The sequence below is a fragment of the Bos grunniens genome, chromosome 1 (genome assembly GCF_055505025.1).
Source record: "Bos grunniens cultivar Pamir isolate PY7600 chromosome 1, Bosgru_T2T1.0, whole genome shotgun sequence".
Taxonomy (NCBI): domain Eukaryota; kingdom Metazoa; phylum Chordata; class Mammalia; order Artiodactyla; family Bovidae; genus Bos; species Bos grunniens.
Genome location: NC_141165.1, coordinates 121269123 through 121283403, shown reverse-complemented (window position 1 = coordinate 121283403; position 14281 = coordinate 121269123). Strand labels below are relative to the sequence as shown.

The 14281-nt window shown below is 38.4% G+C and overlaps 1 protein-coding gene and 1 long non-coding RNA gene across 4 annotated transcripts in view; one reads left to right on the top strand and one right to left on the bottom strand.

Annotated features, from left to right (window-relative positions):
* Nucleotides 1-2836, bottom strand: part of LOC147380176 (uncharacterized) — a 78400-nt gene extending 75564 nt beyond the window's left edge. For both annotated transcript variants that reach the window (XR_015134811.1, XR_015134800.1), the window contains exon 1: nt 2479-2836. This is a non-coding gene — a long non-coding RNA (uncharacterized LOC147380176). The remainder of the gene's footprint in view (nt 1-2478) is intronic.
* C1H3orf38 (chromosome 1 C3orf38 homolog) lies at nt 1531-8709 on the top strand. 2 transcript variants are annotated; one of them, XM_086321588.1, is made up of 3 exons: nt 1531-2961; nt 5951-6189; nt 7800-8709. In XM_086321588.1, exons 1-3 carry the CDS (start codon nt 2601-2603, stop codon nt 8370-8372), a joined length of 1173 nt encoding a protein of 390 aa, XP_086177714.1. In that variant the 5' UTR covers nt 1531-2600; the 3' UTR covers nt 8373-8709. The 2 variants fall into 2 exon arrangements, with proteins under 2 accessions (XP_086177714.1, XP_086177705.1); XM_086321579.1 differs by having other exon boundaries at nt 2001-2961; nt 7797-8709.
* Nucleotides 8710-14281: the final 5572 nt, after the last annotated feature.

Here is a 14281-nt window from a genome sequence, read left to right as displayed (position 1 = left end):
CTTCAGTGTCACTTAAAGAAGCCTTTCTTCACAGCCTGTATATACTATGAACATCCTCTCCTCCATCCCTCTGACTTCTCGCCATAGAATTTCCTGGCATTATTACATTTCTGTCTCTTACTAAAATGCAAGCTCCAACAGGACTGGAAAAGGTCAGTTTTCATTCCAATCCCAAAGAAAGGCAATGCCAAAGAATGTTCAAACTACCGCACAATTGCACTCATCTCACATGCTAGTAAAGTAATGCTCAAAATTCTCCAAGCCAGGCTTCAGCAATACGTGAACCTAGAACTTGCAGATGTTCAAGCTGGTTTTAGAAAACACAGAGGAACCAGAGATCAAATTTCCAACATCCGCTGGATCACAGAAAAAGCAAGAGAGTTCCAGAAAAACATCTATTGCTACTTTACTGACTATACCAAAGGCTTTGATTGTGTGGATCACAATAAACTGTGGAAAATTCTGAAAGATGGGAATACAAGACCACCTGACCTGCCTCTTGAGAAACCTGTATGCAGGTCAGGAAGCAACAGTTAGAACTGGACATGACTGGTTCCAAATAGGAAAAGGAGTTCATCAAGGCTGTATATTGTCACCCTGCTTATTTCCCTTATATGCGGAGCACATCATGAGAAACGCTGGGCTGGAAGAAGCACAAGCTGGAATCAAGATTGCCAGGAGAAATATCAATAACCTCAGATATGCAGATGACACCACCCTTATGGCAGAAAGTGAAGAGGAACTCAAAAGCCTCTTGATGAAAGTGAAAGAGAGTGAAAAAGTTGGCTTAAAGCTCAATATTCAGAAAACGAAGATCATGGCATCCGGTCCCATCACTTTATGGCAAATAGATGGGGAAACAGTGGCTGACTTTATTTTTGGGGCTCCAAAATCACTGCAGATGGTGATTGCAGCCATGAAATTAAGACGCTTACTCCTTGGAAGGAAAGTTATGACCAACCTAGACAGCATATTAAAAAGAGACATTACTTTGCCAACAAAGGTCCGTCTAGTCAAGCCTATGGTTTTTCCAGTAGTCATGTATGGGTGTGAGAGTTGGACTATCAAGAAAGCTGAGCGCCGAAGAATTGATGCTTTTGAACTGTGGTGTTGGAGAAGACTCTTGAGAGTCCCTTGGACTGCAAGGAGATCCAACCAGTCCATCCTAAAGGAGATCAGTCCTGGGTGTTCATTGGAAGGACTGATGTTGAGGCTCAAACTCCAATACTTTGGCCACCTCACATGAAGAGCTAACTCATTGGAAAAGACCCTGATGCTGGGAAAGATTGAGAGCAGGAGGAGAAGGGGACGACAGAGAATGAAATGGTTGGATGGCATCATTCACTCGATGGACATGGGTTTGGGTGGACTGCGGGAGTCAGTGATGGACAGGGAGGCCTGGAGTGCTGCGGTTCATGGGGTCGCAAAGATTTAGACACGACTGAGCGACTGAACTGAACTGAAAAGACCTATAATTGTTCCCAGCATAAAGAACAGTGCCTGGCAAGTTAAAGTGAGCGAGTAATGCTCAGTAAATACGTTAAACACACACACACTTTGGGCATGTCTTTCATGTGGCTCCGCACCAGTATTATGAGCACTTATCTCTTTATTTGCAACACTCCCAAAGGCTTCTCGGAGAAGAGTATGTGTCATTTCTCACGGTAGGCGATCAACGCTTAATGAAAAACGAAGAATTGGTATCTGATAACTAAAATGTACCCTAAATGACATCCACTGGCAAGTCATCTGGATATGCAAGTGTGCACATTTTAGCTACTAACTGGCAATAATCTAATTAATGTTAATCTAAACGGTGGCTAAAACAACGGAAGGAGACAGAAGCCAGTGACAGTGCATTTAAGCCTCTCGTAAATGTTGACACTAACATTTGTAAATTAGTAAATGATGAACTAATACATACTGGGCTCTTTCTAGGCGCTACGGTTCTTCACCCTCCTCCCCCGCTCCAACAACCCCATCAGGTAGGTATCTCTACTGTATCTATTTCGAGAAAGAAAACTGGGAGACCAAAGAGCTTGCTCAAGGTCACAGTTAATAAATGACGGAATAAAATTCTGGCAATCTGGTTTTCAGAGTCCCCAACATTAAACCATTCCCGATAATGCCTCGACTAAAGCCAAGCCGGCGAGGATCAGAAGAGAAGCAATAGCAGACCCCAGCTTGTTGGCGAGTGAAGCTGAAAGGCGGACAGGCGTGGCATAGGGTAGGTGATTTTCTTCCTAAACTTTTCCAAGTACAACGTTAAACAACGCCAGACTGTTTCAACACACAACTATGTAACTTAAGAATATAAAACTTCAGGTGTACCACCCAATTCTGAAGTAGCCACAGACAACTTTTGAGCGCTGCCGAGGGGCCGGCCCCGCGGGCGGGGAGGAGACGCCTCCATTGGTCGGCCCCGCTGCATCTCGGGAGCTCGCCTTGCGCGGGGGCCGACGCCAGCTTTCCACGCACCTGTACTACGCAGGCCTCCCAGGCGCTCTTTTGGAGGCGTGACTCCTGAGGAATTGAGGGTTTCGTTTTATCTTGTGGAAGGCCGGCGTTCCGGTGTAAACGCGGAGCTTCCCTAAAGTGAGATGCGAGATACTTCTCTCGGTTCCCAGCAGCCCGGAACCACCGATCGGGGCACCGAGTTTCCTGAGTGCCCTCATTTACTACGACTTCCGCCCACGGGTCTGGAATACCCGAGGCTCTTTAGCGGTGAACGGCCGGAAAGGCACTTCCGGTATCTGTTGCCAAGGCGCTGGCCCGCTGGGCCTAAGGAAGCGACATTGTTGGCGGCGTCCTCTCCCCCCATTCTGGGGGTCGAGATGACGGGGCTCAGCTACACGGAGATGGAGGGCTGTCGTAACCTGCTCAGCCTATTGGACAACGATGAGATCATGGCCCTCTGCGACACTATCACCAACCGTCTGGTGCAGCCTGAGGACCGCCAAGGTAAGGGTAGACCCCACCCCCCAACCCCCAAAGGGTGGCCATCTCTCCTCAGGCCTCGCTCGGCCCCCAGCTTGCCGGAGTGTGTGAGTGGAGGCCGTGGTAGGTCTCGCTCACGGCCGGTCCGCGACTGCACTTGGACGGAACCCCCGGGAATCGTGGGCAGTATAGCTGCTGTGTTGCCTCGTAGCCATCCATGGCTCATCCCCGCCTCGCCAAGCACTGGGGGAAATGGTGGGCTGAAAATGGCGCTGCTTTCCAGGTTTTAATCCTTTAAATGTTATGGGCAAATGCTGCTTGTTTCGTTTCGAAAATTCAAGGTACGTGAATAGTGATTTTTTAAAAGAAATTTCGGGAAGTCGGGTGTTCTTTTTCAGTTTCGATCAGGGGAGGAGTATCAGCTGCTGCTTATTTTCTTGAGCTTGGGGAGGATATCAAAAACACTATCAGTCTGCTGCTTTATGAGCTTAAAACAACTGCTGTGATAAAAGAGCAGTAGACAGTTTGAACCTAAGTCTCTTTCTGGATCCAAATTTTTTCAGAGATGATTCTGTGTACTAGGACTACATTCAGAACCAAATAAACATTTCGATAGAGTAGATTTCATGGATTACAAATATTGTTTGGTTGTAATGTTATGAGTGGCTTGAACGTTAAGCCTTTATCATTTTGTATATTACCTGACCAGTTTCATTTTAAATTTGCTGAAATTTACTTTAAAATGGGAAAATTTCTGACTCCTATATTGCTTATGACTTAAGTATCAGAGTCTGCCTCTTAAAATTGCCTTTCTCTTTTAAGACCTTTTACGTTTTCGCCGTTTAAGATCATTCATTTGAAAGTGAACCATGAACACCAAATGAGTTTCTAAGACGTTAGACTGAAAATAATTTTAGAATTAATGTAGTTCTTTGGCATTTATGTATTTTACATGGTAATCACCTTCTAACACTATTGATGAATAGATTAAAATATAATTGATGGTGGATCTAAAAGCAAACAAGAAATGAAACTACCTCATACAAAAATGTTAGGTTGATGTGAAGAATCATTTCTGGGGTGGTGGAAGGGGCGGGGAGAGCATAAGAAAAGATAGTCAACATCTTTAGAAAGCAATGAAATAAAATCCGAAAATATATGGTCTCTTTTATATGTACCAAATTTCCAAAAACTAAACATATAAACTTCAAGTATTGTTTATCTTGTGAAGTAAGTCTTTGACAACTACTGGGGAGTGTAAATTGGAACTACTACTTTGGAAAACAAGTTTGATATTATCTCCTAAAATGGAAGATTGCTTACCTGAGTGTTTCAAACTTAAATGTGCCCATGAATCTCTCAGGGATTTTGTTAAAATGCAGGTTCTGATTCAGTAGTTTTGGAGCAGGCCCAGAAATTCTACCTTTGTAACAGGTTCCAGGTGATGATCATTCTCCTTGCCCTTCTGGGCTGGGAGACATTAGTGTACTGGGTAGTTTCATTTCTTGTTTGCTTTTAGATCCACCATCAATTATATTCAGCATTTTAATCTATTACAGTTCTAGTCAAATTCACCAATAGTGTGGGAATGTTCAAAGCAATAGTATTTGTATTTGGATACACATAATAAGTCTATAAAACAAAAGTAAATGCCTTGTGGCATAGTCTGTAATTACCTTGGGTAGAGTACTGGAAATCAGTTGACTACAGCTGTGTTTATCCACATAGCTTAATCTCAGAAACAATAAAATTAAAATTACAGTAATATAGTGATGGATTAGGTTTATAGACCATTCAAAGAAATACCAAACTATATTCTGTAGGGATACATGGTTGCGTTGTACTACTATAAAGAAAATTGAGGGAATTCCCTGGTGGTCCAGTGGTTAGGACTCTGTGCTTCCACAGCTGGAGGTCTGGATTCAATTCCTGGAATTCCTGGTCGAAGGACAAAGATCCCACAAGCCCCGAGGGGCAGCCAAAAAGAACGAAAATCGAGGAAATGATAAATAGCAGTTAGGAGAGTATCTACGTGTAAGGTAAAGAGAGAGAGGGAATAGCATTATGTAGGGAAAGGTGAAGTGAGGACCTCAAAGATACTAATTATTCCTATGTCTTAAGCTGTGTCGTGTGTATATAGGAGTTCATTTTATTGCCATTCTGTATACTTCATACGGGCTCCCCTGATAACTCAGTTGATAAAGAATCCACCTGCAGTGCAGGAGACCCGGTTCAGTTTCTGGGTTGGGAAGATCCCCTGGAGAAGGGATAAGCTACCCACTCCAGTATTCTTGGACTTCCCTTGTGGCTCAACTGGTAAAGAGTCCGCCTGCAATGCCGGAGACCTGGGTTCCGTCCCTGGGTCAGGAAGATCCCATGGAGAAGGGAAGGGCTACCCACTCCAGTATTCTGACCTGGAGAATTCCATGGACTGTATAATCCCATGGGTCACAAAGAGTCGGACACGACTGAGTGACTTTCACTACTTTCATACCTCACACATACAAAAATAATGTTTAGTCTGTTTAACAGAAATTCTCTAAAAAAAAAGAGACGGTCTTGGCTCTGCCACTTCTTACAGGTATGATGATTGATGCCTTATGTATCCCTGACTTTCATTATTTGTAGAGTAAGGAGATTGAACTGAAAAGAATTGTAATTTTGTCTGTTTTTAGAGATTGTAAATGAATGTAGGTCTATTGACCTTATTAGAATTTTTTTTTCTCTTCAGTTTTTTTCTTAAAATACAACTATTCCTTAAAATGCTTAAATTCACAATATTTTACGAGAAGTAAAAGGAAGGAGGAATTTTAGGTAGGGAAATTTATAGAGAAATTTTTTTTAAAACCCAAAACCTGACAACCAGGTTTTTAAAAATGATAACCATCTCATACAAAAGCAATAATGCCATGAGAAGAGTTTATAAAATATCATTTGATAGTGTTTCTGCTAACCCTGGACAAATTTACAAGTGACTCATGATTTTCTGCTAATCTTTACAATTTTCTTTTAGATGCCATTCGTGCAATATTAGTCTACAGTCAAAGTGTAGAAGAACTTTTGAGGCGAAGAAAAGTCCACCGAGAAATCATATTTAAGTACTTGGCAACACAGGGTGTTATTATACCTCCAGCTACTGAAAAACACAATCTTATTCAGCATGCAAAGGATTACTGGAAAAAGCAGTTACAACCAAAATTGAAGGAAACACCAGAGCCAGTTAAGACAGAGGACATTAGACTCTCTGAACAGGTAAAACAGATTTCATAGTAATATCCTAAACCATAGTTTTGTGTAAGAATCTTTAGCTAATCATAGATCTGGGGTGACATGGTTAATTAATGTTTATTTTTTATAATTTTAGCTTTATGTCTTTTGCATCCTAAAGAAAGAGCAGTAAAGCACCAAAGACAAAGTATTTAAAAAAATTGTCTTTATTGAAGGATAATTGCTTTACAGAATTTTGTTGTTTTCTGTCAAACTTGAACATGAATCAGCCATAGATATACATATATCCCCTACCTTTTGCACCTTTTTTTTTATATTTAGTAATGTATATGTGGTATTTTGTTGATTTGTGAGGGAAAAATGTTTTGCAGCCCTTTATCAAATGGAGACTTGATTTTTAAAGACAGTAGATAGACTGCATGCATGCATGCTAAGTCACTTCAGTCGTGATCCTATGACTAGCCCACCAGGCTCCTCTGTCCAAAGAATCCTCCAGACAAGAATATTGGAGTGGGTTGCCATGCCCCTTTCCAAGATAGACTGCAGGGTCAATTTAATTTTAATTTAGCTTCTGGTTCTCTAATTTTTTTTTCTCCTTTAAAAGAATGCTGTTGTAAGCCCTTTCTTATTTTGAAGACTTTCTTTGGCATTAAATTGCATAAATGAAAGAAATTTTTGTTATCTATAAAAAAAGTCCATTTTAGTAACTTCCTCCAACTGACATTGGCTGTTTGTATTTCTTTGTATTTCTACTGTGCATTTTAAATACTGTGTGAATATTTAAATACCTATTGACCCTTTAGATAACTTGAAGTTTTTAAACTACACACTCACATTAAATTAAGTGAGAGATGTTTGCCTTCACAGTAGGAAAGGATCTTCTAGGGCTTCCTTAATGTACTGAAAAGAGTGTTAACTTTGAAATCATATAGATGTGACTTCAAATTAGGGGGCCTTGTTTTCTTTATAAAACAGGCATAACAATAAATCCATGTCATAAGACTTGTGAAGATAGAAGGAAATAGCACTTAAGTGCCAAGCAGTGCCCAGTACATTTAGTAGTAGCATGTGCCCAGTAAATATAAGATCTTAAACATCTGGGTGAAGTACTCTGCTCTGGAATACATGGTGACTAGAATGGTAGTCTATCAGGTGTATTTTTACAGTATTTCCTTTGGAAAACATACTTCCTGTGTATGAAATTAATCCCAATCATAGAAAATAATGTATTTCAATCAAATTTAGAGGTGTCTTTTAAAGACTGGTTTTATTATAAACTTTGCTGCATATGAAATATACCACAGTAGGTATATTCATTTAAAGCAGTTTGAAAGTTTTGACAGGTAACATACCTGTGATTCACTGCCACAATCGAGAGAAAATGCTTTTATTATTGACTTAATTTATGCTGATATTTTAAGAGACTTGGTTGAATCTTAATGTCTTAGAAGTGTCAGAAGTTTAAACTGAGAGTTTCTTAAATGGCCTCCCTGTTTTGAGAAAGAATGTACTATCATTGAGTTCATAGGTGGTTCATTTCCTTTCTGCTACAACTAGTACATGAAAACTTGACTCTGAAATAGCCTAGATAGAAAATAAGTATGAGAATTAACCTTGGTTTTATTAATCAGCAGGAGAAAGAAGAAAAAAACGCCGAAAAGGTTGATTTTCGTCGATTAGGTGAAGAATTCTGTCAGTGGTTCTTTGAACTTCTGAATTCTCAGAATCCTCTTCTGGGACCACCTCAAGATGAATGGGGGCCACAGCACTTCTGGCACGATGTCAAGCTTAGGTTTTATTACAACACATCTGAACAAAATGTGATAGACTACCATGGAGCAGAAATTGTGAGCCTTCGTCTGCTGTCACTAGTGAAAGAGGAGTATCTTTTTCTCAGTCCCAACCTAGATTCCCATGGACTAAAATATGCTGCTTCTCCCCATGGTCTTGTTATGGTTGGAGTTGCTGGGACTGTCCACCGAGGAAACACTTGTTTGGGCATTTTTGAACAAATTTTTGGACTCATCCGCTGCCCTTTCGTGGAGAATACTTGGAAAATCAAATTTATCAACCTGAGAATTATAGGAGAGAGTTCCCTTGCTCCTGGAAGATTAATGAAACCGGCTATTACATTTGAACCAAGTGACCTAGAAGCCTTTTATAATGTAAACACTTTATGTGGTCCCGTGAAGTACAACTCCATGTAAGGCAGGCACTGGACAGTGGGATTGGAGACCAAGATTCATCTAGTGGAAGTTAGGCACTGTTGACCAAAAGAGAACTTATTTTACCTAGCCCTTGAAGCACTGAGTACACTGTCAGTCTGAAAAAATCTTCTCTACAGAAATTCATCCAAATACTACATCAGCAATGTCTAAGTGATTTCATGTTGGGGGGTTGACAAATTTTAGTTGAAATGTCTTTCTTGACTACAAGCTAACATAGTATGTGAACACTTGCCTCTTTTCTACTTGAGTTGCAGCAAATATTCTGAAAATTTCACAGAATTCGTCAAATAAATCCCACTTCAGATGTTGTAACTAACAATGTGCCTTCGAAACCAGTTAATATTTTCACTTAGTGGGTATTCTGCTGCTATCTGTACTTTTCATGTGGGGAAAAAATTAATAGTGTTCAAGGCTTCCCCTTTAAGTTTTTCAGTTACTTTTGTCTAAATCTAAGTAATTTTACAAATGCATCTTATGACAGTATTGCTTTAAAAAGAAGTACATATATTAGAGATGTTTAAAGTCAGGGATTATTTTAGAAATTTGAATGACATTCTCATAGTAAAAGTACAGAAATTTAGCTGGTGGAGAAAAATTTAATTTGCTTTTTAAAATATTTAACGAACGTTTTTCAGAGTTATCTATTGTCCAAGCTAAATATCTTATAATATGCAACGTTTTGTGAAGTATTTTGGGTAATAAGTGCTGTTCTTAAAACAGAATTTTTTCTTTAAGCTTTCAGCTAACAGTTTCATAGAGCATTTATTATACTGTTGAAATTTTTTAAAAGGTATATCCAGTTTCTAATTTAAATGAATTTTTTCTCTTGAATGATCTTAGGTGACCAATACCCCACATTAAACATATATTGAAATATATTCCCACATCATAAAATTATTAGGATTTTTTCACTTCTAATTTGTTTTACTGGATTTGAGTTACAAGATTAGATTGCCAGATTACACAGTTGCTTTCAAGTTAAAATTCCTTATCACCCAGCAGCTGCTTGCTGAATCTGAATTTATTTAATAATTTTAATTTGCAGAAATGTCATTTGGAAAAAAATTCAGCTGGGAAATGTTGTGATGAGGTACTTGTACATATTAATTTTTTAACTTTAACTCAGCTCATGATCATCTAGGGTGACTTACAAAATTTTGGAAACAGGAGGAAAAGAATGATCTTTGTAATTTTTTTTTAGCGCCATGCCTCTTAGGAAGAGTACAAATTCATACATCCCCAAATAAGAACTTAATAAAGGAGGGAAATCCCTTTAGTCTGCTGTAAGAATAGTGCTTTGTTTAGGTTTTTTTTTTTTGTACTTTAAGTTTGAAGTATCATTTTAACATGTAATTGATAGATATCCTTAGTAAAGGATAAAATTTAAAATTATTCACGTATTCTTTGTTCTATTGCTGTCAAATACTGTAGAAATAATACCAAAGGAAGATGCTCAGGATGGGCAGAAATTACCTGTAGGTATGTTCAGTATTGAATTTTTGAATGTGTAATGTTCAAGTTAGGCTGCAATCTGCATGTCCCTTCAGTCACCCTTTAAAAATGTGAAATCTTTCTGATACACTAAATGAGAATTCCCCTGGAGAAGGAAATGGTAACTCCAGTATTCTTGCCTGGAACATCCCATGGACAAACAGGGCTACTGTTCATGGAGTCACACAGAATTGGACACAACTGAGTGACTAAGCATAATTAGAGCTATATTTTATTTCCTTTGAATCCCCACAGCTGGCTACACAGTGGGACCTAATGTCCAAGTGAATGGGTGAATGAATGAGTAAAAGACATTTAACCTACTGTATAAAAGACTTTTTTTGCATCTAGATTTTGTCTTTGGTTCTAGTCATTAGTGGTGGTCTTGGGGTTGTATAATCTGTTGGAATTTAATATGTGGATGCACAAACTTTTAGGCCCCAAATTAGGATAAAATTTTAACTTCCCATTAAAATTTACTGACATAAAGGTCAGAGTAGGATATACTGGAGGGCCCTAAGATGGCTTGGAGAAGAAAATGGCAACCCACTCCAGTATTCTTGCCTGGAGAATTCCATGAGCAGAGGAGCCTGTCTAGCTACAGTCCATGGGGTCACAAGAGTTGGACATGACTTAGTGACTAAACCACCACTACCAGCAAGATGCCTAGAAACAGTTTTGGGGAAGTGTGTATTTCTGTTCAGAGAAAGATCTAGAGGAATTGAAATTTGTTCATGACACTTAAAGCTTGGCCAGGCCTTTGAGAACATCTAAAAGTGCACTTAATTCATAGTCATTCAGTGGTCAAACCAGGGGATACCTGGTCTGTTTACTGGAGGCTGATTTGCTGTAGCTGACAGTGACACATCAATATCCTTTTTTGTTAAAATGAAAACGTATTTGTTGTATTTGGATGTTTTACTAGTATCTAAAATACCAAAAAACATATTTCATGTGTCTTACTAAAATATCAAGTAATAGAAAAAACCCTCTCTAGTTTTATTAAATCAACTTGAAAATGGCAAACACAGGAAAACATTCTTGGGCTATCAGAAAGGCAACATTTTCATGCCAAAGGAAGACTAGTTAGTTAAGCCCAGTTAGTGTAGTAGCACTCCAGAAAAGGACTGAAAGAATAATGGTATAACTAAATAAAAAAGATAATCAGAAACATTGGATTTTAGCAAAAAGCTCTTATGGCTTAAAAAGTCATAAAAATGAGTGAAAACCGTTTCTCAGCATCTATTTTAGATGCCCCCCCCCCTTTTTTTTTTCTAATTTTATTTTATTTTTAAACTTTACATAATTGTATTAGTTTTGCCAAATATCAAAATGAATCCGCCACAGGTATACATGTGTTCCCCATCCCGAACCCTCCTCCCTCCTCCCTCCCCATACCATCCCTCTGGGCCGTCCCAGTGCACCAGCCCCAAGCATCCAGCATTGTGCATCGAACCTGGACTGGCAACTCGTTTCCTACATGATATTTTACATGTTTCATTGCCATTCTCCCAAATCTTCCCACCCTCTCCCTCTCCCACAGAGCCCATAAGACTTCTATACATCAGTGTCTCTTTTGCTGTCTCGTACACCGGGTTATTGTTACCATCTTTCTAAATACCATATATATGCGTTAGTATACTGTATTTATGTTTTTCCTTCTGGCTTACTTCACTCTGTATAATAGGCTCCAGTTTCATCCACCTCATGTGGTACATATACACAGTGGAGTATTACTCAGCCATTAAAAAGAATAGATGCCCCTTTTTAAATTTGGGTTGTGGGGGACCTTTTAAAAAAAGGGAGCTATATTCTCTATAAAAAATATGTTTGCATATGTTGGTGTTCAGTCACTAATTTGTGTCCAACTCTTTGCAATCCCGTGGACTGTTACAGGTTCCTCTGTCCTCCGCTATTTCCTGGAGTTTGTTCAAATTCACGTTCATGGAATAGGTGATAACTATTTCATCCTCTGCAAATATTATTATAATTTTTGCATAATTCAGGGAATTCTTGGACTTGCCTAAAGCACATCTGTTAGTCCTGTAGGGATCCTTGTACTTGATATCCAAATCCTGCCATAATAATTTATTTCCTGCAGACTTAAATTATTTTTAGAAGATTTTGTGCTCTTACCAAAGTCCTTAAGCTAAAAGGCTAAATCTTACTAAGAATAATCTCTAGAAAGTCTGTTGTTTATGATAGTTAACTTGTGAGTTTTTCTTTTTCAGTAGGTGTTAGATGTTATGACAAAACCTACTAAAATAGTATCAAGTGAAACAAAAATATTAATGCAGGATTCATTTTATTTTGACAAGATAAGTTTAATGGCCATGCTTTGGAGAAAGTGATGAAATGTGTATCTAGCCAGTTTGAATGCACGTAGCACAGCTGTGGTGCTGGAAAATGAGACTTTCTACATCTGGGTTTATATGCATGTATTTATTGAACATCTGCAATCTGTAAGTCAGTGAATCAAGCATACGAGAAAACAATACATCAATAGATTGATTTACCTAAACTTATTTTGAATTCACCTCTCTGGTTTTAGATGTCTTAAGGTGAGAACTGCATTAGGCCCTTTGCTAGAGTTGGAAGGAAAATATTTGTGCGTTGTCGAAGAGTGCACTAAATCCTTTCAACTTTATTTTTCCTAGTTTGAACCTTTCCTATAGTCTTTCAGTAAAGTGTTGAGTGATATTTACTGTGAATTATAATGTGCCCCACATTATTAAACCAGAAACTCCAGAGTTCCTTGTGTATGGTCATAAATTGTTATTGGAATCCCTGGCCTAATCTCATTTACTTTTTCAGTGAGTCACTTAGTGAGGGTTCTTTGGTTGGCAGACTTCATCTTAAGTTTTAAAACAACTTAAATCTCAAGTATGAAATTAGTAATATTTGAGTTAATGAGTTTAAGCATTGAAGGAATCTCTTGCTGTTCACTGCCAGCTGTGTTACTTATCTGATGGGATGTTTTCTGAACAAAGCATCATAACTACTTACAGCCTTTTTGCTTGAAGCATTTCATAAACTTGAATTAATCTTTTCTATTTCTGATCTTGTACTAATTGTTCTCAAGTTGTTAAAGGTACTTTTGTCTCCCTAAATAGTTCCTGGAATTGATGATTCTTTCTTATTTCACAATCATTCCCACCTGTGCCTTGCACAATATAAATAATAGCTAAATTGGGGTATTTATTATATGGCAGTTACTTTTCTGTGCATATTGTGTGTTTTAATTCATTTAATCCTGTGGACAGCTATCACTTATTGGAAAATAGGGTTGAGTAATTTCCCGAGCTTTCAGAGCTGATGGTAGAGCCTAGGGTTAAACCCAAATTTTAGAGTTTGAGAGCCAGTGTGTGGTAACTACTATACATAGTGCCTTGTATCTACAGTAGGTTGTGGGTTTTGTGTTTTTGGCTGCATTGAGAAGCATGTGGGATCTTATTAATAGTTCCCGACCAGGGATCGAACTTCTGCTCATTGCAGTGGTAGCATGGGGTCTTAACCACTAGACCACCAGCTAAGTCCCTAAAGTAGTTTTTGGTGAATCTTTTTTGACTAACTGTCATTTGCTGTCACATTTCCAAAGCAAACATGCCTTTGAATTGTTCACCTGGATTAGGCGGGAGTGTCAACACATACTGTTTCCTCTTGTAATTATATTATACCTCTTGAGTTGCTTGTTTAGTTGTATAAAACCACTTGGAAGAAAGATAAAAGAATCTTAATGTATGCCAGTGTTACTTATGAAGAAGGATAAATTGGATAATTGAGAAATTAAAATTTTAAAAATGTAAGAATTCATATCAGATTTCCTGAACTCCCTGTGTCACAAGCTCTGGTTCTCTTTCCTTCCTGTTTGTGACACCCTTGTGTTTTTGGCCTTAGAGATAGTCTTTGTTTCATACGTGCAGTTTCTTGCCGTGTCTGGATGTAGCATATCTATAGTACTGTTTTCTGTTTTAGCTGCTGAAATTAGACCCTCTTTACCTAACCCTTGTTATGTAATAATTTATTTCTTTGCTTTAATCTTTCTTGCATATTTGTGACATTAAAATTTCCTTAAAGTACTACATCTTTCATCATATTTTCCACATTCAGATATTTCACTGGTGTTACATTGCCTACAAAATAAAATCCGGATACCACAGTCTTCTTTTTATCACTGTCTAGCTTTGATTCCATTCATTTGGATACACTGTTTGGTCCAGCAGACATCTATAGCTATGTAGTCTTTGTATTCATCCTGTGCTTACTTAGCTCTTTGCTTTTATTGGCAAGTATCCAAAGTTGTAGAATTTAATTTTTTTGTTGCTTCAGACAGCCTTATTGTAGAAAGAAAAGGACTCCAATAGAAATGGAGTTTAAAAACTGAAAATTTCTCCGTA

Bases quoted from the DNA above. Each gene is read 5' to 3' on its own strand.
- C1H3orf38 (XM_086321579.1), top strand. From the start codon at position 2,601: ATGCGAGATACTTCTCTCGGTTCCCAGCAGCCCGGAACCACCGATCGG. The intron at 2,962-5,950 runs GTAAGGGTAGAC...ATTTTCTTTTAG, and splicing joins GCAGCCTGAGGACCGCCAAG to ATGCCATTCGTGCAATATTA. The intron at 6,190-7,796 runs GTAAAACAGATT...TTTATTAATCAG, and splicing joins ACATTAGACTCTCTGAACAG to CAGGAGAAAGAAGAAAAAAA.